The following is a 21,812-nucleotide window of genomic DNA, read 5'->3' as shown; positions in this document are numbered from 1 at the left end:
TGCCGGTGCCGAGGGGCGTGGCGGACGCAACCCGAGCTCCAGGTCGCCGGGCCTACGCTGGGGGTGCCGGTGCCACCGCTCCGGGTGCGCCTCCTATAGCTTCCGGCCCGAGCCCAGGCAGCCGCCTCCGAGCAGCCCACCGCTAGAGCCCTGGCAAATAAGCGGGGGAGGCGGGGGCATGACCGGGGCGCAGATAACTGCGAGCCAGAGGGCGCCGCGCCACCGCCGCTCAGGGTAGCAGTAGGGAAGCCAGAGGGGCAGCGACATCTGCGGGCGGGCGGCCGACGCTTCCCCGCGGCGCGAGGCTCAGCGGGGCGGACCCCTGGACGCGGGCCGCGGGGAGCTTGGCCGGGCCTCACTGTCCGGGGACGGCCGGCCCGCTGGCCAGCTGCGTCCGAGCCCAAACCCCCAACCAATGGCCCGGGACGCGGGCCGGAACAGAAGCGATGCCCCGGCTGCGCGCTCGCGACAGTCCCAGCGCCCGCGGCCCGGCGACGTCCACGAATCTTGGGTTAGGGTTTGTCAAGTCACCTCGAGCCACTCGAAGAGCCCAGTTTTCCCTGTCACTGGGGACAGTGACTGTTCTCGTTGTCTCTTGCTTTTAGAAAGTTACTCCGACACTTTTGATCATCCGCCCTGAGTAAGAAGGAATAAAAAAGAGACAGCGTGGTCTGTCCCGCGTGACCGGGTTCCGTAGGATCCCGTCAAGTGGGCAGAGCCAGTTGGAGCCGGAGCGGCTAGTCCAGCCAATTGACAATTCAGCCCCGGAAAGGGTTAATTGCATCCTGCTGGTTCGGTTTACTTGTAAATAAAGAGCAGCTGCTCCGCGCGGGCCCCGGCTGGCCCTTTTTAAGTTTTTGATTGGTTGCCAATGACATCACCGCCCGTGTTATAACTCCGTGGATCCAAAGCGGCGTAAGAGCTACCCTCCTTAAAGAGACCAGGCCACGCCCCCTAGCTCCTCCCCCCCGACCGCCCATTGGCCGCGGGCTGCTGTGAGGTAACGGTCAGCTCTTCCCGGATTCCTATTGGTCCAACGCGCCGTCGGTCGGCAGCCGGCCCGCCCCCCCAGAACCTTACATTTACAGTCTAGCAAAAGAGAAAGTAACTATGTTGTTGCTGGAGATCAATGAAGCCAAGTGAATGGGGGCTGAATGCGCGAATCCACACTGAAGCGGAGCGCCAGATGGTGGAGGGCTACACTTATTTATGAAGTAAGTGGAAGTCACCGCGGCTACTCCTAGAGCCCAGGAGTGTTTGGCGGCGTGAGTGTGAGTGTGAATGCGTGTGTATGTGTGTGTGCGCGTTGCGATGCGCACGGGGCGACACAGCAGGTGAGGTTAATAGGGTTCCGGCTGTTGGCTCACGCCGCGCTGTGCGTTTACTCGCTCTGCAGTCCATTCGGATTTGGGCGAAGAAAAAAATGAGGTTTGTCGGGATGCTTTGCGGCAGTTTTAAATGCCTGGGGCTTGTTAGTGCGCTGTGTTGCGAAGCGGGGTGTTAGGTGCCCCGGGAGTGGGGAAGAAGCGTTCTCTGGCCACTTAATTTTCTCTCCAGCCTCTCTGGGAGGTTTCCCGGGCGATATACACGCCGGACCCTCTGTCTGCTGCAGGGATGCAGATCTCTTTATACACCCCGTGCATGTGTGAGCCGCGCACGCCGTGGGGAGGCGGGGGTCCCAGCCTGTGTCCCCATGAACACGCTCCTGCGTCCCTCTCCGAGGAAGCGGACTGTGGATTCTGGGACGTGCCAGAATTGGGAACACAATAGCAAAGACTTTCCCCGCTTGCTCCAGCTGGGAAACAGTTAGAGCTTCTGGAATAGTACTTGCTCTTCAAAAAATACTACGCAAGGGAGAGGAGAAGGCTGGAAGGGAGGGCGGGAGGGGAGGCGCTGGACCCTTCGCTCCCATCCGAAGGTGGATGAGAGAAACGTGAGTCGTGAGGATCTGCAGATGCGAAGGGTGCGTGCCCGTGTGTGTGCGCGCGTGTGTGGATTCTGCCTGTGACACTTGGGCTCTGTGTCAGAAAATGGTGACGGCCGAGTGTAGACGGTTGATAGATGACATTTCCCCAGACATCTCTTAAAGTTCGTTTAGGTGAGTGACTCTTGCGTGGGTTTTGGTCTCTTTGTGGTGTGCGTGGCTAACAGGAGAGGAGCCAGCAGGGCCCCGATGTAGGGTGCTCCTGCGCCTACAGGGAGGAGGGAACTGTCCCTTTCTTTTCAGGCGCCCTCTCGAGACAGGAGGTAGACCGGGAGGGCAATACTTCAGGGCCTCCTGCAACAGGGACAGGCTCGCTGGGAAGTCATCTTTCTGGAATCCATCCCCTCGAAGAGGGGGGTATCCGTGTGGGATTGAAATACCTCGCACAGCGCCTGCCTCGAGTTGAGAGAAGCTCTGGGAGCCAGTGTGTGCCTGTGGGGAAATGGGGAGAGGAGAGTCAAACGTGGTCCTTCTCTTAAAGGCAAGGGTTGGGGGTGCGGGGTGGGGGCTGGCAAGAGAGGGGTGAGAGGTCCGCCAGGGTTGGGGTTGCCAGACCTGGCTCCTTGGCTTGAAGCTTCATTTCAGGTAATACCAGTTTGTAATGAAAGGGGAAATGCAGATTAATTAATAAGAGGCTAACAGGAAACATGGGTGGTTTTAATATGACTGTGTGTGCTTTTCAGAGGGCTCAGTCGAATGGAAAGCAAGAACAGCTCCCAGCTAACGAGATTCACTTAGGGGGCTGCTTTCATTCTGATGGGCAGAAAGTTGACGTCCGCCCGGATGTATATTTAGCTGCTGTATATTTCTGTGAGCTATGCCCGTGCTCTTGGTCATTCCTTTGCCTTTGCAGTGGGTGAGGAATTACATGGAAAGTATGCAAGGGTGGACAAATGGGTCTTTCTCAGATAGTTGCCCTCTACTGCTGCCCAGGAGATGAGGCCCAGAATAGTTATCCCTTAAGAGCCTTCCTTTCTGTCTTCAGAGTTTAATTCTTTGTGCTTTTACCTTCTCCAAGGCTGAACTTTGATGTGGGTCCAGGAAGGGTTGTGCATCACCATATGCCTAGACTATATACATTGTTAACCTTAGACGTAGCGACGGAATGGATGAGGGTCCTCTGGTTGAGTTCCTCTTTGAATCCAGAAAATGAGTTTCAAGCGGCGAGAGCGGCATGATAAAGGGCAGCAGGACGACTCTGCCCAGAGGGATGCAGTGGCCTCTTCTAGGGACTGGATTAGACTGCCTTTTGTGTCACGTGACTTTACCCTGTCTTTCCCCCCTCCCCTTCCTTACAGACTGTCTTCAGTTCTTCTTGGATTGCCAGTTTCCAGCCTCCTCATGCCTCCGTCCCCTTTAGACGACAGGGTAGTAGTGGCACTCTCTAGGCCCGTCCGGCCTCAGGATCTCAGCCTCTGCTTAGACTCCAGCTACCTTGGCTCTGCCGCCCCGGGCAGTAACAGCCACCCTCCTGTCATTGCCACCACTGTTGTGTCCCTAAAGGCTGCGAATCTGACGTATATGCCCTCATCCAGCGGCTCTGCCCGCTCCCTGAATTGTGGATGCAGCAGTGCCAGCTGCTGCACTGTGGCAACCTACGACAAGGACAGTCAGGCCCAAGCCCAAGCCGTTGCTGCTGGCCCCGCCACCACTGCCATCGGAACCTCTAGCACCTGCCCCGCCATCCAGATGGTCAACAGCAATGAGAACGCAGGCTCTCTAAGTCCGTCAGGTGGCGTGGGCAGCCCCGTGTCGGGGACCCCCAAGCAGCTAGCCAGCATCAAAATCATCTACCCCAATGACTTGGCAAAGAAGATGACCAAATGCAGCAAGAGTCACCTGCCGAGCCAGGGCCCTGTCATCATTGACTGCAGGCCCTTCATGGAGTACAACAAGAGCCACATCCAAGGAGCTGTCCACATTAACTGTGCCGACAAGATCAGCCGGCGGAGACTACAGCAGGGCAAAATCACTGTCTTGGACTTGATTTCCTGTAGGGAAGGCAAGGACTCTTTCAAGAGGATCTTTTCCAAAGAAATTATAGTTTATGATGAGAATACCAATGAGCCGAGCCGAGTGATGCCTTCGCAGCCACTTCACATAGTCCTTGAGTCCCTGAAGAGAGAAGGCAAAGAGCCCCTGGTGTTGAAAGGTAATGCCCCTTCCCCAGCACACTCCTGCCTCGCCTGGGGTCACTCGGGGTTTTCTCTTAGAAGTACCAGCATTCTCCTGAGCCCTACCTACAAAAGACCAAAATAGACCTTCTTCTTCTTGTTTGCCTTCCCATGCCCTTCCTTAATTATTTTGGTTCAGAGAAAGAGACCCAGCAGATCTGGGTTCTGGTCTTGCTTCACCTTCTAATTTGCATGGAGCAAGTCATTTCACCTCTCTGAGGCTTTTCTCATCATTTTAAAAAGGGGCTTTTATAGCACCAGATGGTGTCTCAGGTCATGCCTGGGCTGGTAGCACTATTTCAATCACTGCTTGGAAAGTTATTGTGTCTCAGGCTTAACTCAAGTTGATGGAACTGAGGAAGCAGCCACCATGGTGGGCTACAAGTAACCTTGCAGGTACCTGTTCTTGTTGTGGGAGAATCTTCCTCTTTCTCACCTCTCTGACCAGCTTGGATTTCATGTGACTTATAAAGTGATGGATAGAGGGACAGAGATCCTTATTTTAATGCCCCACAGTATATGTGTTCCTCTGCCACAGCTCTAGGGGGACAGAATCATTCTTCAGACGTGGTCCCCAAAACACTGTTCCCTCTGGCTGCACCTGACGACCACTGGCATCATGGCCCCTCCCAAGGTGGGGCATGGGGGGCGGTCACTTGCCTTAGGGCACTCAGTGCAGAGTAACTCTGAGCTCATGGTCCTGGAGCCCTGGCAGGAGAAATGAATTACCCACTGTTCTCTGAGCCCTTTCCTGCCCTAACCTAGTAGGGCAGCTCTTGTCCTGTGTCCATCCCCAGTTTTGCCTCTTTGCCCTCAAATACCAACCCTTTGGACACCACACCCCATTCTTCCTCTTCGGTGTCTTCTGTCTGGTGGTGGTGGTCCTGAGAGATCATCATCTTTCTCCTCTTCTGTTCGTTTGAACCAAGGTACACAGCCTGGGCCATATCACCTCCACTCTCCTGAACTGCGTGGACCAAAGTCTTCCTTTGAGCATCTTACATACTTAAATTGCAGCAGGCATTGAGGTGAGCAAGGGAGTTGTTCTGTCTTCATGAAGACAGCTCTGCCCTTCTCCCTCTGGTCTTCCCACAGATGCGTCTGCCTTTTGTTAAGTGGCATTCTTGGAAATGTGGTTCTGAATTCCTTTGCTCTAAGCCTTCTGCCCCACCCCCCACTGCCCTTGAGCCCATCTACCACAAAGGCACAACTTTCCTTAGGGCTGGTGGGTTCTGATGGGAAGAATGGCATCATGGAGGTTGTATCCAGAGAGTTCCAGCAGCGTCCAGTTATTTTTTTGTTGCTGTTCCTGGGTTTCCTTTGGTTTATAGGTGTGTGCAGATTTCTTCCGTGGAGCTCTGTATCTTATCGCTCTTCGGTTGACTTTGAATGATTCCTAGTAAGTTTACCCAGCTAGTGTTTTCTTACCATGATCTTGGCTTGGCTTGGCTTTTTTCGGGTGAGAAGATACAACCTACACATTTCCCATTTGTGATAGTTTGTATTGGGGGGCAGACAGAGGGGTAGCCGATGGTCTTAACGGTTATCTCCCTGCTCACGCAGAGGAGATTTTGTTGAGGAAGAGCGGTCCTTGTGTGTCTGTGTGATCTGAGGGTAGGCGTCAAACGATATACTCTAAGATGACCCTGGACTTGAACACATGGGTGATTAGGAGGAGCTGTAGATCTTACCTTCAGTTTGGCAGCAGGCATTGTTGTGTATGGGGGTGACTTGTCAATCACTGAGAAAGGAGTCTCCTGGCTGCTATTGACAAAAGCGGGGTTCCTTCCCACTTTCCTGCGGAGGCAGCTGAGACTCCAGGCAGCCTAGGCTTGTTCCTCAGTGTCAGGGAGTGAGGTTGCCTCCGTGGGGCGGGGCTGGACATGCTGCTGACCTCACCACTGGGCGCCTGGGGCGGCCGCTGGGAGGGCTCGTCATTTTCGGGTTGGTGAGACACAGCGGCGGTTGGCCTGGAAGACGCGCTGGTCATAGAGGTTGGATTATTTGTAGCTTTGGGGGATTTTCTTCAAGTATTTGAGAATTTGGTTAAAATTATGTATTTTTGGGGCAAAAGGGTCTGTAATCTACTTTATTTATTATTATCGTCATTACAATTGTGAACTCTGGGGGGAATGGCCTAGAATTGGGACCATGATGGAAAAGAAGAGGGAGCAATACCAGGATGCCCATCCTACCCTTTCACCTGGGCAAACAAAAGGTTACCCCATAGCACCATCCAGTGAGGAATGGGTGGGCATCTCAGAAGCCATGGCCAGCAACTTCTTCTGGGCTCTTGAGTGGGGCAAGTGGCCATTCTAGTCTGGCTTCTCCGCTGAGGTATATTTTACTCACCCCAACCCCCAGTGACGTGAGACTTTATTTTAGAAAGAGTGGTAGTGGTACCATTTTGGAATGAGTGATTTTTGTCAGGCAGCTATGCTGGTTGGGGGGTAGTGAGAATCTGCTGAGGTGGAAACTTCGAAGGCCTCATTGATTTATTTTCAGAGATTTCAGTACAATCTCGGGTAATTTATGGCTGGCCCACCTGCTGCCCTTGTGTGTGTTTGTAAACACTGGTTGCTACCCTCCCTGTCCAAGTCTAATGCCCCCGGTTTCAATGCCACGCTCTCCATTTTTGGTGCTGCCTGTCAAGCAGAACGGCTGCTCAGTTACCATTTTAGCAATGCTGTGTCAGGTCGGGAAGAGAGTGACCAGAGGTGCAGGAGCCCCTGAGATTAAGTTACTACTCTAATTTCCAGTCCCCTCCCCGTTGTGACCTATGTCTGTATCCATGTGTTAGCCTCAGCTTCCGAACTAAAAAATGGCATCAGACCTGTGCTTCTGTCCAACCTGGAGGAGTGAATAAATATGTAGGGACTTGCAACATCTTTGAAAGCATTATAATATGTTTTATTCAAACTTGGTTCTTCATATGATTTCGAACCATGCTGAACAGGAAGACTGGCCAATGTGGGCCTTCCAGAAGGAAAGCTACCGTCTTTGCTATGATGTTTATAAGGCTCCCAAGGTTGGGTTCAGGGAAATAACTTATCATTTACCTGAGTAAGAAAGGATAAGCCACCGCCACCTCCTTCGTAAAGACGGTCTATGCCTTTACAAATTTATTATAAAAATGTTCAAATATATAGAAAAGCAGGAAAGAGTATAGTGAGTACCCACATACCTGTCACCAGATTAAACACTTATTACTATTTTCCCTGTCTTCCTGTTTTAGTTGAAAAATTTTATACAGCAGACAATATTTTAATGTATTTAAATATGTCATGTGCTGAAACTTAATGTTTTAAAATTGATGAGGCTGGGGAGATTTTATAGTACAGTATGGACAATGTCACGTGACCACCTTTGAGAATTTTTCAAACTTAGAATGCCGTGACTCACAGGTGGTCAGGTGTGCAGAGAAGTAGCCCTTCCTCTAAGTAGGAGACTCCAGGTGGCACGGGGGGTCCCTAGCCCTCGTTCTGCATGGGTATGTCAGGGTCCATGCACCTACTTGCTCTGCGCTGTCACCAAACAAAGCCTGAGAGTCCTGCCTTTGTACCAGAGGCGTTTGTTGGGAGCAGGGGGTTGAGGGGGCTGGGGGGAAGAATCACTTCAGGAGGCTGATACATAGAGAAGGTTGAATAATGTAGGGGGCTGCACTTTAATGCCATAAGACTTTCCATCCTAACTCCTGAGAAATGAGTAGCGCAGACGGCACATTATTCCATAGTTAACAAGGATTCTGAAGTAAACACGGGCAGTATTGAGTTTGATCACAAAACGAATGGCTACGCTCAGAACTCGGAGACCCTGTGAAAACGCTCTTTCTCTTTCTGCCTTGTTGTGTGGGAGGTACACGTTTTCCTCTTGTCTCTCAGGGATGTTATGAGTACATGTCTATATCCACGAACTTAACTGTTGTGATTCTGAACCTCTGGTGAGCATCCAAACATGCCAACCACTAGCCCTGTAGCAAATGGTGGACTTGGGATTCAGTCTGAGGGCTAATCTTGGTTGCCCCTGCTTCCTGGACACATTGCATAATCCCTTATTTTCTTAGCTTCCTCATTTATGAAAAGAGGACCTAACAGGAGCTGTCTCATGGTGTCGGTTTAGGAATACAAAGAACTAATGTGTGCAGAGTATCGAACAGTTCTTCATGCATGGGAAGCACTCAGAAATGCAGCTCGATCTTGTGATGACTGTTGGTTGAACAGAACTAAGGGTGCTGGTGAAAAAGGCAGTTCTGGCTCCTTTTCCAAAGGAGTAGAAATAACGAGCTAGGTACAGCAGAGTGTGTGTGTGTGTGTGTGTGTGTGTGTGTTGCTATAGCCTAAAAATAACTTGGTGACTACTCCCTAATTTAAGTACCACACAGTTGGAGCGCCAAGTAATTACAAAAACATGTTGGGTCAAGAGGCCAGACTCATTTGGGCCTATCCTAGAATTATTCATTTGTAGGGGAATTTGTGAAAATGTGATGATAAATTTGTCCAACGAATGTCCCATGACTCAGTAGTGAAAGCATAAAACTATTAAGCTTTGCTTTTCCTGGCCTCTTATCAGGCTGATTTATTTTTGGACTAGGGATTGTAGTCTGACTATAAAAGGGGAGGCGCGAGGAGGAGGCCATGCGCTTCATGTTGAAGAGTTCTCGAAGCTTTGGGTTGGGATGAGATCGCGTATAAAGGGAAAAGGAGGGAAGTCATTGAAAAGCCTGCTGGTTTCTTCAAGCGAATCCTGAACCTTTTCCCTGAACAGGTTCAGAGTTTCCTGCACTCTCTCTGAGCTCTCGGACATGCTACCCTCCTCCCTAATTAAAATGTGAGTGAAAAGAGATAAGTGAGCCCTCTCTCCATCTGTGCCCTTACTCCGTCTGCTCCTGGTTCACTGTGTGCTCAGCAGAGCGGAGCTGAGCTCACTTATACCTGGCTCCAAATCTAGGCTTTTCCATCGTGCAACTGTAGGTGTCCTTAGGCCACTCAGGTTACCTCTCGGATCCCCGGTTTTTTTCCGTTGTAAAATAGGAGTAATTTCAACATCGCAGGACAAACTGAGGTGACGTAAATAAAGTGCCTGGCACACAGACAGCTCTCAATAACTCAGGCCCCTGGGCCCTGCGCCCCAACTCCCATGCCCTTTCAAAACCTCTTACATTAGATATTGAGTATAGGGGGGGTTTTTTGGCAGGGGGATACTGACAACTTGTTCTAAGTACAATACTGTGGGAGCATGTTAAGGATGAACCATGTGGCCTTACCAGTTCAGATCAGTTCAGTTACACATCTGGCTTGTCAAGGACAAGTTCAAGAAACTCCTCTGCTGGCAGGGGTAGCTAATGATTTTTAGAATGGATAAAGCAGGGCCAAGGAAGGGAGACTGGACAAAACCACAGGAACAGAAAAACGCTTTGCTACAGTCTTGTGGCTCACACACCCAAAGGAGCAAGGTGGGAGCTTTCCACCAAGAGCCACCCTGCTTCCTAAGACTCAGTGTCACGAGCAGCCAGAGTCCCCCTGCCCCAGCGTTGCTGGGGAGTGGCCTGGGCATAAAAATGTGTACCTGTGCAGTACATAGGCAGTTTAATTCAAGTGAGCCGATAAGGACACACTGCCCACTAAGGGCAGAAAGCCTTACCCCAAGGGATGGGGGGATCATCTCACCTTTTGCAAACCCAAGAAGCCCAGTTTTGAGAACAGGAAGGATGTTGTTCTCCCAGCAGGCTGCTCACTGGGATGAATAAGGACAATTTAAAACCTTTGGTGCTCAGTTCCCATCTCCAGGGATTCTGATCAAATTGGTTGGGGGACAGCCTGCACATCGGGCGTTTTAAGGCTCTCTGGGTGATTCTGACCCGCAGTACAGTTTAGAGCCATTGATCTAGTCCAGTCTTCTCATTATGCAGTTGCGGAAATGGAACCTAGAGAAGTTTATCACTTGTTCAAGGTCACATGCATAATTAAGTTTAGAGCCTTGGTCCTTACTGCTGAAATAGGTCCGCCAGGTCGATAGACTGGTGTGTGTTACCATGACCTGATGATATAGCATCTAACGCACAGTGTACAGATAGCAAAGAAGGTAATGTAGTCGGTCACTTTGAGTGTGGATCTTTTTGTGGAATTTTCAGATTTCAGCCCAGCACTAAAAGGACCTTCAAGCCAGCAATTCATGGTCCTACTGAGGACCTGAGTCCTAGAAATGTGGGTCAAATACGAATGCTGACTTCACCCCATCTTCTAGGGAATTTACTGGTTTAAGGAAGAACTGGAATCCATGCATCAGAATGCACCCTGGTACCCAAGTGCCTCGGATTTCTGGAAACTTTTGGGTAGATTAGTCTCCACGTATGTCGGGCCTTGTGAGTGAAAGAGATCCATTCAACAAGTATTGTTGAAGTAGATGCGCCAGGGACTAGCCTCCTGGATGGGGAAGGTGCCATTGTAAGCCTTGCCACCTACACGCTGGAAGGAGAGCATCTGCAGACCGGACCTGTATGCTCAGTCCTTCCCCCTGTGATGGTCACAGACACGCTGGTAGTCTGCATCGCCCTCTGCCACCCCACTCTGCCCAGGGAGCAGTCGGCGTCAGCAAAGGTCGTTCTCCTGGGAAGTGCATGTCTATGTGGCATGTGGCCTTTTTGTCCCCTCCTGTCCCCTTACGAGACGGAGTCTGGCCTTGTCCATGCCCATCTGCCTGGGCCGATTTTCTTCGAATGTGGGAAGCAGAATTTCTTCCCACATTCATCATCTAAGAAGAAATAACTTCTTTTTTTTATTTTATCAGTTTTTAATAGAAAAGGGAATAGATGATGTTCTCTCTCTGCCTCAGCAGCTCAGGGCTGACAGGGTCCTCCTCCTCTGGGCGTTAGAGTGGAACTTTGTAATTTGGACCTCACTAATTTTGGACATGTTGCCGATAGGGACGAGGCCTGTGTTTATTTTTTCCTGCATGCCGTCTATGAAAAGAGGACATGTGAAGCAAACAAGCATTGTAAACGATATTTCAAAATCAAGGTTTTGGCCTACTTAGGAAAGAAAAAAGTTTGCAAGTGCAATTAAAAATGACTCTCAGGGATAGGGCTGCCACAAGCCTGTCATTTCAAAGCTGCGCTGTTTCCCCTAAACCTGTCCCTCTTGGACGATTTTTTATTGGCTGTGCTTCCACATACCGTATGCACTACGTTCGTATTGCATAACCTTACTAACTCAGTAAAAATTAGAGGGAGAAGGATGCGTATAAGCCGTGGCCTTAGAACATTAAAAAATATACATGTTAAATTCAAGTTGGTGTGGTAGTGGCTTTCTGAATTGTGAAGTCTTTGACTCGTGAGAAGTTTTTGTCCATAAGCCAAGAGGACGATCTTAGCATCTTTTTTTCCCCTGTATGTCTGTATCATCTGTTATTACTTAAAAGTGGGGGTGGAGGGAATATATATATTCCACTCCCTCACCCAGCACGACCTCTACTTTATGTACCTTGAAGGCAAAGGAACCGTGAGCCTCTGATTTTGGATGAGGAAATGAGCATGCGCCTTGCCCATTCATAAGATAAAGGCGGTCCCCCGACTCGGTGTCTGGTGGAGTGGACCATCACCAACAGGAAGCTCTGGGTTTGCAGACTCACCCAATTATCTGTTTCGCCCTTCAGGTTTTATTTGTGGTAAAGGCCACCCCTCCCCCTGCAAGACTCAAATTTCATGAAAAACAAAACAAAGCCAAACTCTTCCCCCGTGCTTCAACAAAGGGTTTCATTTTCTTTGTCTCCCTGCTGAGCTGGGCCCCCCTGGGCAGGCATCTGTCGCCCATTTCCCCCTGAAGTGAGCAGCAGATGAAGCGGTCAGACCCAGGGGGTCCTGGTGGCCTGGTGCTCCCTTGGAGGAGCATAAACCTCTCACGTTATGATGTCAGCTCACACGATCTTCTTAGTGTCCCCAGGTGAGGAGGCAGTCACCGCTTAGAGTCTGAACATCCCTGTCTGGTTCGTTAGTACTTTTCTATGTGTTCAGGGGAAGAAATAGTCCCACATTCTTTGAATCATGGCCCCGAGGTCCGCTACCACTGGGCTAACTATTACCAGCTGTTACTACTGGCAAGGGAGGAGAAAAAACAGACTGGGAACAGAGGGAGGAAGGGCAGGGGAGCAGAGAGAACAGGACAGTGTGAGGGCAGAGGGCTCTGCAGAGGCACAGGGGCAGTCCCCTCCTGCTCCTGGACTTGAGTCCCAGGTTTCATCATCTCAGAGGGTCTGCTTCTCTCCTGGAACAAGAAGACTGGATGCAGACTTGTAAGAGAATCTTCCTTGAAGCAACGGGGGATGTTTCTTGGGTCTTGTATTTCTAGCTTTATTAAAATGGCACATTTCGATGATGAGGTTTTATAAGCATGGTCTTCTGATTCTCATGCAATGATATTTTAATCTGACAGCAGAATACCATTTAACCCGTGTAACTACTCTGGGTCTGACCAGCCTATCAGCCTTGAAATTAGGAAATTATTATCCAGATCGTTTGGGGAAAAAAAACATGAATAGCTCTTGAATACTTTCTAGGTGCTAAACACAAGGTTGTCATCTATGTGTCTTACTCAGTTCTCAGCTCAGCTTCTTGAGACAGGTTTCAAATCTCCAGTTATTCAGGTGCAAATCTGGGGAACAGATTCAATATTTTCCCCCCACGTTATTAACCAGTGTGTTGGAGAAAAAGAATTGAAACCCAGGTTTCACAGTCTCAAAGTCAAGTTCTCTCCCGACTGGCCACATGCTATTTATTGATTCAGGCGACTTCCAGATCTCATTCCTAACACTTCTTGTCCCTGTGCCTGACCCCGGAGGTGCCCTAAGTTATAACACTTTCTCCCTTTTCTGCTGTCACCTCAACTGAAGATTCAGTGCCAAGAAGAGTGGCCTACTCTGTGTCCTCAGAGCAGAGGTGACTTGTCAGTGACCTCACCCTGATTCACATCCCAGCTTTGGGAACCTTCAAATTTTGGTGATGGTAGAAGCTATTAAGGGGTAACAAATCAATTCAAGAAACACGTGAAAGCTGCAGAATTATCTCTAACACGCATGAAATGCATATTATACACCAGACCCTGTGCTTGGAGCAGGTTATCTCGTGATAACACTCCTGTTTTCATATGAGTGACCGAGGCCCAGAGAGGCCCAGGCACCTGTCCAAGGTCACTCAGCTGGTGCCTGCTGGTGCCTGCTGGAGCCCAGGCCCAGCGCTGGCATGCTTTTGCACCCTGCATTGTCAATGGGGAAAACGTTGGAATGCATTTTCCAGTAGCCCGTGGATGTGAGGGTGCTGCTTCCCTCTTCTGCACATATTCGTGTTCTCGCTCACTTTCTAGAATGGGAAGTAGAGGAGTGAGGAGAAAGACAGGCACAAGGTTAGATGTGGTGAGTAAGAAGGAAGAGATGACGATCATGTATCATTATGTCCCAAAGACTCTAAAACCCAAAGGTATTTGGTTGCTTATGTTTTATATTCATTATCCATGCTGTTAGTGTGGATAATAATATTAACTATAGATTTTTTTGCCCCTCAAGGGTGTCAAGGAAGAATCTCTAGTTAGGTTATCATTACGCTTTGGGAAAGTTAATTCTCTGAGATAAGTGAATGAGGATCTTATTGACCTCTTTGCTATTTATTGTTGTTCTCTTCTGCTCTTCGCTCCTTCTTTATCTTTCTCCTTCCCGTCTATGGTCTAAGCCAAATACAGCTCAGGTAACCTGGGAGTGTGGCAGGGACAGGCCCCAGAAAGCGCATAGTAGACACCCTTGAAGGATAGCAGGCCGGACCCTGGGGAGCCTGTGCCAGGGGCCACGTCCATTCAGGCAGATGACTGAAGCTCTGTCTCGCCGTCCCATTTTACAGACATGGAGATGATGCCTCACCCAAGAGCGTGTAAGGAGCCAGTGGCAGAGCTGGCATGGAATCCATGTGTCCTACCACTCAGTTCAATCACTTTGTGAAAATCCCAGTGGGAGTATAACCCTTCCATTTGTGTCTGATTTGTTATTAAATCAGCGGTTCCAGTGGGTCCACGCGTTGGGCCAGGGCACTCCATGTTTTCTTCTTCTTTTCCTTTGTAATGAGCTCAGCGAGTGGCTTCTCAGTGAATCAGCTTGCTGTTCTGTACTTGTACTCAGCCTTCCTCCCAGGAATGTCTGACTTTCCTAAAAGAGGGAGGAGAGTATGGATGTTGACAGCCCAGGTTCTACAGCCAGACTGCTGAGCTTGAATTCTGACTTTGCCACTTACTCGAAGCATGAACTTCAGCAAATGAAATTGGGTGTGCCTCCATGCTCTCATCCACAAAACGGGGAGGGTAATGAACGATACCTTTCTCATGGGATCGATTGATGATTATATTAGACAATATATGTACAAGTGCTTTGAACAATGCCAGACACTTAAAGGCTAGCCTTTATTAAAAATTTACCATAATTATCATATCAGATACCTACAATAATAATCTACCAGTATCTGCTTATATCCCAGGGCTATATGGCTGACATAATTCAGTACAATAATTTGATATCGCCATTGGTGCAGTATAAGTAGTATCTCTTGGATGCCTCGTAAATCATTTTCTTTAAAGGTTTGGAAAAACCTAGTGTTTCTGGGGGGGGGGGGTGGATGGATAACTATATCAGAACTTTTTCTGAATCAGTACCATATTGGAAAATTCTGTACTATTTCTCTGTAAGGAAATCTTATAAAATTAAGTCTTTCCAAAGACTCAATCGCATACCCACTGCTGGAATATTAAGAAAGTTTTAGAAAGAAAAAACCAGATGATATATGAATCCCCCTGACTGGCCTAGTTTCATTTTCGCATGGTCTCCTCATTCTGTACCCATATATGTGCATATCTTGCAGAGTTTCTCATATAGAAACTGAAACCCATTTTCACTTGGTAGCGCCTGCGCTGTGCTTCCTGTGTGATCATCACAGATGTCCCTTCCGTGTTATAACGTCCTGTTTTATGGATGTAGCACCTCACTAACTTCCTTTACTTTTTTACGCCTGCTTTTCTCTTCAGAGTACAAGAGCCAATGGCCTATGAAAGTTGTTGGTTTTAAGGGAAGTCCTGATCCTTGAGCGCAGGGCTTCGCACAAATTCCAATTGTGGGCACAGCACCTGCACCCTCAGAGGGAGGGTGTTGTCAGTCTTGGGCTTCTCCTTCGGTGGGCAGAGTGAGGAAGTGTGGGGCCCCACTCAGCACTCTCCAAAAGCAGAAGCTCTTGTGAAAGTGAATGGTACGTTGTGTCCAGCCCCACCGCGTGCCGTAAATATGAGTCCTTCCCAGTTGTTGCTGAGACACTTCGACACTTTGAAAGGAACACCATTACACTCACAGCAGAGTGAGACGGCGAGATGCTGTGTGACTTGTGTTTGTGTCTTCCCCCCTTTTTTTTTTGAACGTGGGGATTTGAAGAAGAGGCTGAAGTCTTCAGAGTGCTTAAGCAAATGCAGTCAGAAAAGTGTATCAGAATGGAAAGACAATTCCCATTAGTTCTTTTTGCTAAATTGAGGTAAAATGCCCTTTAAATAGGTGCTAATTCTCCAACAGATAATTAGCTTGTCTTCCTTGATAAAGTGTGTGAGTTGGATTGAATTCATTATAATTAATCTTACATATTATGTAAAAATGCAGTCATCTGCCCTTATTAGGTGAACCTCTTTTTTCCTATCTTGAGGGTGGCTGGGAAGCCCACCCTAACCCCACTAAGAAGCAATGAACTGAATGAATGATAGGGTGACAGGTAGCTCCCTCTTACAAAAGTTGGGAGAAACTGAACGTGGGACCCGCCCTTTAAAGAGCTCTTTAAAGCTCTTTTAAAGAGCTTTGACATTAATATCAGCATCATTTTAGAAACCTTTGAGAATGCTTTGGGGACTGAGAATCAGACGCTACAAAGCTGCCTAAATAATTACCTTGAAATCAATCTCCTGCTAGTGACTTGACACTTTTCTGGATTTACAATGTGAAGCTTTTTCCAGGGAGGGAGTGAAGACCAGGGTCACTGGCTCGGTACCCTTAGCTGGTGGCTGAGCTGTGACGCTGGGTGGTAGCCTGAGAGGGCCAGGCGGGCTGCTCCCTGCACTTTTTCTTCCTCCCCCCTCCCCAGCCACTCAGACCTCTCTGAGGCTTCCAGCTCCGGCAGCACAGGGCTCGAAGGACATCGCTTCCCACTGAAAGCCACTGCGCATGGCCACGGCATTTTGCCAGGATTCAGATGTGTATTAGGGCGATGTGGGAGCGCAGGAAGAAGAGACCACACTCTGGACAGTCCACCCAAGAGGAGAGGGCTATTTGATGTTCGGTGGGAGCTGACCGACCCTGGCTGGCTTGCTGCCCCTTAGGTGGTAGGTGTTGGTCGCTGCTCACACACGTGTGAGCCCACATGCACGCACGCACATCCCAGTTCTCACTTGTAAAATGGGGATGAAATGCGCACTGTGTGCTAACTCACTAAATGGGGACAACAACAGTCACAGTCTCTCTCTGCACTGTGCACGATGGTGTCCACGATGGTAGCCAGGAGTCACAGTCGCTACTGAGCACGTGCAGCGGGGCTAGTCCAAATGGAAATGTGCTTCGTGGGTAAAATACCTACTGGAGCTCCGAGACTTTGTACGAAAACTGGCAAAATATTTCATTAGCAATTATTTACTCTTGATCCCATGTTGAAACGATACTCTTTTTGACATTTAAGTAAACTATATTATTAATATTAACTATACTGGTTTCATTTTACTTTTTAAAGTGCAGCCACTGGAAAACAATTTTGTCTTGTGGTAGCTAGCGTTACATTTCTACTGAATGGTGCTGATCTCTGTGTGGTAACAACAGTACTATTAATCCTACATTTCAGATGAGGAAACTGAGGCTGAGAGAGGTTAGGTAAATTGCCCAGAGTCACACAGCAGAAAGCCAAACCGAGAGCTGCCTGATTCTGGAGAACATGTTCTCCACCATTACAGAATTGTTGTAAAATAGAGAATTTGTCTGGCTTTTGTCCTTGGGCCCTGGGAGGTAACCTTCAATCACACCTGAGGTCAGGTTCATGAGATGATTAAGAATCGGGGTGGGTCGTCAGAAAGACCGACAATGTGGTTGGAAGGCGGGGGCTTGCGCTAGCCTGAGCTCCGCCTGGGAAGAAGCGGGTAGAGATTGAGTTCAGCCACATGACCAATGGTCCAGTCAATTATGCCTGCATAAGGAAACCCCAAGAAAATCTCTGGACACCCAAGCTCAGTTGAGCTTCCTGATCGATGAGCACGTGGACATGCTGGGAGGGTGATGGGTACCCAGGGTTTCTCCACCCTCCCAGACCTCCCACTGAGTGTCTCTTCCTTTGGCTTGTCCTGATTTGTATCCTTGGTAATAGTAACTGTAGTGCTTTCCTGAGTTCTCTGAGTTCTTCTAGTAAATTATCCAAATGGGGGAAGGGAGTAGAATCCCAGAACTTAGAGCCCATTGGTCGGAATTGTGGATGGCCTGGGAACCCCTGAAGTGGGGTCAGCTCATGGGGGACTGTGCTCTTCACTTGTGGAGTCTGCGTGACTGTCACGGGGGTCAGATTTGCTCTGCAGTCGATTTCCTTTCGTCTGGAAATGTGCTGGGCATGGTGATGGGGAAGACTAAGCACCGTAGCTCAACTTGCTTGCCTCTCGAACCCCACATCCTGGGCGACAGTGGCCAGCTAGACTCTAGACTTGTAAAATGACTCAGTCCTCCTGCCACTGCTTTTGACCACTAGCCTCAGCCTGGAGATGGGAGCCTCTGACACCACCACACCCTGTCCCCTCTGGCTTGCGACACTTGGGGTCCCCTCCCCAGACAGCACCACGCGAGTGGCAGTGACATCCAAGGGTACTGACACCTTTTTGCTACCAGATTCTTAATTATTGATGTTGGGATTGGGTTCCTTGTAGGAAACTGCTGGCGGGTGATCATAGGATTACGGAGTATTCGTGGTGTTTTGTTTCTTCAATAGTTTGCACAGACTAGAATCACACTTTCGAAGCGTGCGTCCTGTTACATTTTGTCAGCACTGCGTTCAGATCAATTGTTGTCTTTTCTTGGGGGCTTTTGTTAGGATTTTTAAACCGTGATCGCATGTGTTTTATTTTTCTTTTTTGGTTTGGTTGCTCCTTCCCTCCTTAAAATAGACACTGTCTCTTGCCTGTGGGCGTGTTAACCAGGACCCTTCTGTTCACGCTCAGTCCTGGTCCTTGTCTGGCAAAGGCCTCTCATGTCACCAGCTCCTAGAAAGGGGACTTCCCAAGAGCATCTTGGGGCCACCCTGGGAGGCAGTACATATGGTCAGGGAATACATACTTTTTATTTGTTTAATCTCCCAAGTCCCTGGCATTATGCTAAACAGCACATAGTAGGTGCTTTACAACTAACTGGACTTTCTCATCTCACTTAGCCTAGAAATATTTAATGAGCAGCTACTATACAAATCATGTACAGCAGGTCCTTGAATAATGCCGTTTTGTTCAACATCATTTTGTTATAACATTGATGAGATGCCATAGGAAAAGAACTCTTGTTTGTATCAGTTAGCTTATGGTGAAATTGGTTTTGTGATGTCATTTTGTTTAAAGTCGCAGAACCTGTCCAGAATGTTAAATGAGAACTCACTGTATTGCTCCAGGTGCTAGCCAGTGAATACTTCCCATTTCTATTAGTAACTACCAGTATTAGCTCGTTAAGTTTGCACAATAACTCTGTTGTTGCCTCTTGGAACCATTATTAGCTCCATTTCACAAATGAGGAAACTAGGGCACAAAAGGGCTAAGCAACTGGCCAAGGTCATCCTGCTATCACGTGGGGGCAACCTGGTACCCTCTTCTGTGAACTGTGATGCTCAGTTTCCTCTAAGGCAAAAACAACAGTTCGGCATTCTTGGGGTCTACATTTTAATAATACAAACAATAAACAAGTGAAAACATAAGTAAGTAATTTCAGAGAGTGCTAAGTGCTTTGAAGGTTATATAACTTCAAAACTTCATGATATAATAAAATAGAGCTATGGGAAGGCAGCTGTGAATCGGCTGTTAGGGGAGACCTTTATGAGGAAATCATACTTGACCTGCGGTCGGAATCGCCCATGTGATGAATAAGGGGAAGAGAGTTCCAGGAAGAGGGAACAGCAAGTGCAAAGGCCCTGCGGTGAGAGGCAGAGCACCCAGGCCTCACACACCCTACAACTCTGGGCTCATTCTTGCCACCATTTATCAATAGCAGGTTATCAAAGCTATGTTGACATTGTAGAATGCTAGAATTGGGAGAAACTTACAGATTATCCAAACTCCTGATTTTAGAGAAGGGACCATGGAGGTTGAAGAGCTAGAACCCAGTATCAGTACAGTGTGGAAAGAGGGCTGTGTTCTGAGTCCTTGCGGTCAGGACTTCTATCACCTTGAGTGGTGTTAGGCAGGGCTTCCAGGGGATGTGGTTGAGAAAGCCAATGGTGTCAGGTGTGGGGGGCATCACAGGTCATCTCTCCATTGCATACACCCCAGATTGAACTGACTGCTACTTGGCTGGCCCTCCACTAAACCTCAAGTTCATGTTGACAGTATAGAATTGTAGCCCATCTCCTCAGAGATGCCCTGGCCTTTTGATTGTTTCCTCCTTAATCTCAGTAGGCGGTCTACTAGGTGGGCACATGCTAGCTTCTGATACGATGCAACCTCAGGATTCTCCCGGTGCACAGAGGCCTCACCTGGCTTCAGGCTGACCTTTCCAAGATCAGCCCTCCTGGGGTGGCGTGACTATTGGGCATGGCCAGCGGGGCGAGTCCTTGTCCAAGGAGAGCTCATGCCTGCTCTTTCTGGCAGTTGATCGGTAATCTTAGTATTCTTGCCAAATATAGAACTCCACTCAGTGACTTGAGGAAGTTGTCCCTATGCATTTTGTGAACTGAAAACACTGGTTCAGTAAAAACAGCTCAAATTTTGAGGATGGCACTTGGTCCCTTCCCCTACCACTTTCTGAATTCCCTAAGCCACAACCCTTTGACCTCCAGCTCAGACTAAAACACATCATTGTGAAAGCTGTTATTTTGGACTTGGGGGTTTCATCCAAAGCAAGCTGAGATGCACAGAGCATTGTGGGCCATACGCTTTCATGCACAACTGGGCAATGGGGCCACCGGGCTTCGCTGGTGTAACCTCCCCTTGTTTCCTGCCTTTCCCCCTTTCCTCTTGCCATGGATGTTTCTAGATGACCTTCTGTGAATGTAATTTCCACTGGGAATGTTTCACAGTAGAAATATGCTCTCCCTCGAGGCTTGCTCTTGATATTTCCAGAGATTTATTTAATTGGACTCTACTTAAATCCCACTGGGAAACATAGTTTCGCTATGAAGCTGTGATGTGTTTAATTTGGGGTCTAAGATAAATGTCGGTCCTCTGGGGAGGTGGGTGGTTAAGCAACGGTCTTCCTTTTGTACAGTGGGTCTGTTTAATGAATAGCTTTTCTGGGCTTTCCTCTGTTTGTTTGTTTAGTAATGCTTCATTATTTAAACTTCTGCACTGAAAAGCAAAGAATGTTTTCCCTCTCTTTGGAGAATTAAACAATGATGGAGAGTGGTTGAGCTCTTGGGAAAAATATAGTTTTGTGTTTTATAGCGCTCTCCTGCTAACATTCTTCCCCTGCAGCCTTCCAGTATGAGCTCATGGGTTTTTCCCCCCTTCCCTTAATCCATCTTGATGGATTAACCAGTATTGAGCCTTTTAGTGAACAGGAAAGGTATAGAGTCACCTCCCCAAAACACAGAAAGCCTCCAGCTAAAATATTCTTTGGCCTGGAGAGGTGCTGCAGGGAGGGCAGGGGCCAGCACTGATTCACAAGGAAGGTATAATTACACCAGAGGTAAGAGTCTTTGGAAAAGAGTGGGTTTCTCTACTTGTAGCTGGCTAGTAGAACTAAGATTCTAGAAGGCTCCATGGTCTTATCTCTTAGGGGCATGCAGCTCCTTTAGGCTACATCCCCATCCTGACCTTGGACCCTTCCTGGCTTGACTTTAAGATGTAATACCAACTTGGGTTGGCTCCCAGGGACTAGGTTCTCAGCCAGTCCAAAAGTTTTGGTGTGGTTCTTTGAAAGTCAGAATTATAATTGATATTTTTAACAAGTAAGCTCTACTGAGAATCAAAATTAAAAGCGGTACCCTATTAGGTCTAGAGGTTGGAAGGCCAGGATCAGGCTGCCTGCATAGTTAGGTCTGATGAGGTCTCACTGCCTGGCTTGTAGATGGCCACCTTCTCTTTGTGTCCTTCAGTGGTGGAGGGAAAGAGAGACAGCAAACTTTCAGGAGTCTCTGCGTATAAGGGCACTGATCTCATCATAAGGGCCCCACCCTCACAACTTCATCTAAACCTAATTATGTCTCAAAGGTTCCATCTCCAGATGCCATCACATTGGGGGTTAGGACTTCACGTACAAGCAGGAGGTGCATAAATGAGCTCATTGCAGGCATGAAAAACACCTTCAGAGAAAGAAAGTGTACGCACCTGCCCAGGTGCTGGAGTATAGGTGTATCATTCCATCTTATTGATTGACACCCCTTTCTCTCCCTCACTCTCCCTTTTTCTTTCAAACATGTATTGATCACCTTTTAT

General features: G+C 48.5%; 1 protein-coding gene across 1 annotated transcript in view; it reads left to right on the top strand.

The window, feature by feature from the left end:
• The first annotated feature begins 1,100 nt into the window (after positions 1–1,100).
• DUSP10 (dual specificity phosphatase 10) overlaps positions 1,101–21,812 on the top strand; it is a 35,003-nt gene continuing 14,291 nt past the window's right edge. The window contains exons 1-2 of the mRNA XM_024575965.4: positions 1,101–1,214; positions 3,283–4,136. Coding sequence (XP_024431733.1) covers positions 1,210–1,214; positions 3,283–4,136 — 859 coding nt within the window. The 5' untranslated portion in view covers positions 1,101–1,209. The remainder of the gene's footprint in view (positions 1,215–3,282; positions 4,137–21,812) is intronic.

Source organism: Desmodus rotundus, chromosome 10, assembly GCF_022682495.2.
Source record: "Desmodus rotundus isolate HL8 chromosome 10, HLdesRot8A.1, whole genome shotgun sequence".
In the NCBI taxonomy this organism is placed as follows: domain Eukaryota; kingdom Metazoa; phylum Chordata; class Mammalia; order Chiroptera; family Phyllostomidae; genus Desmodus; species Desmodus rotundus.
This window is presented reverse-complemented; position numbering and strand designations above follow the sequence as displayed.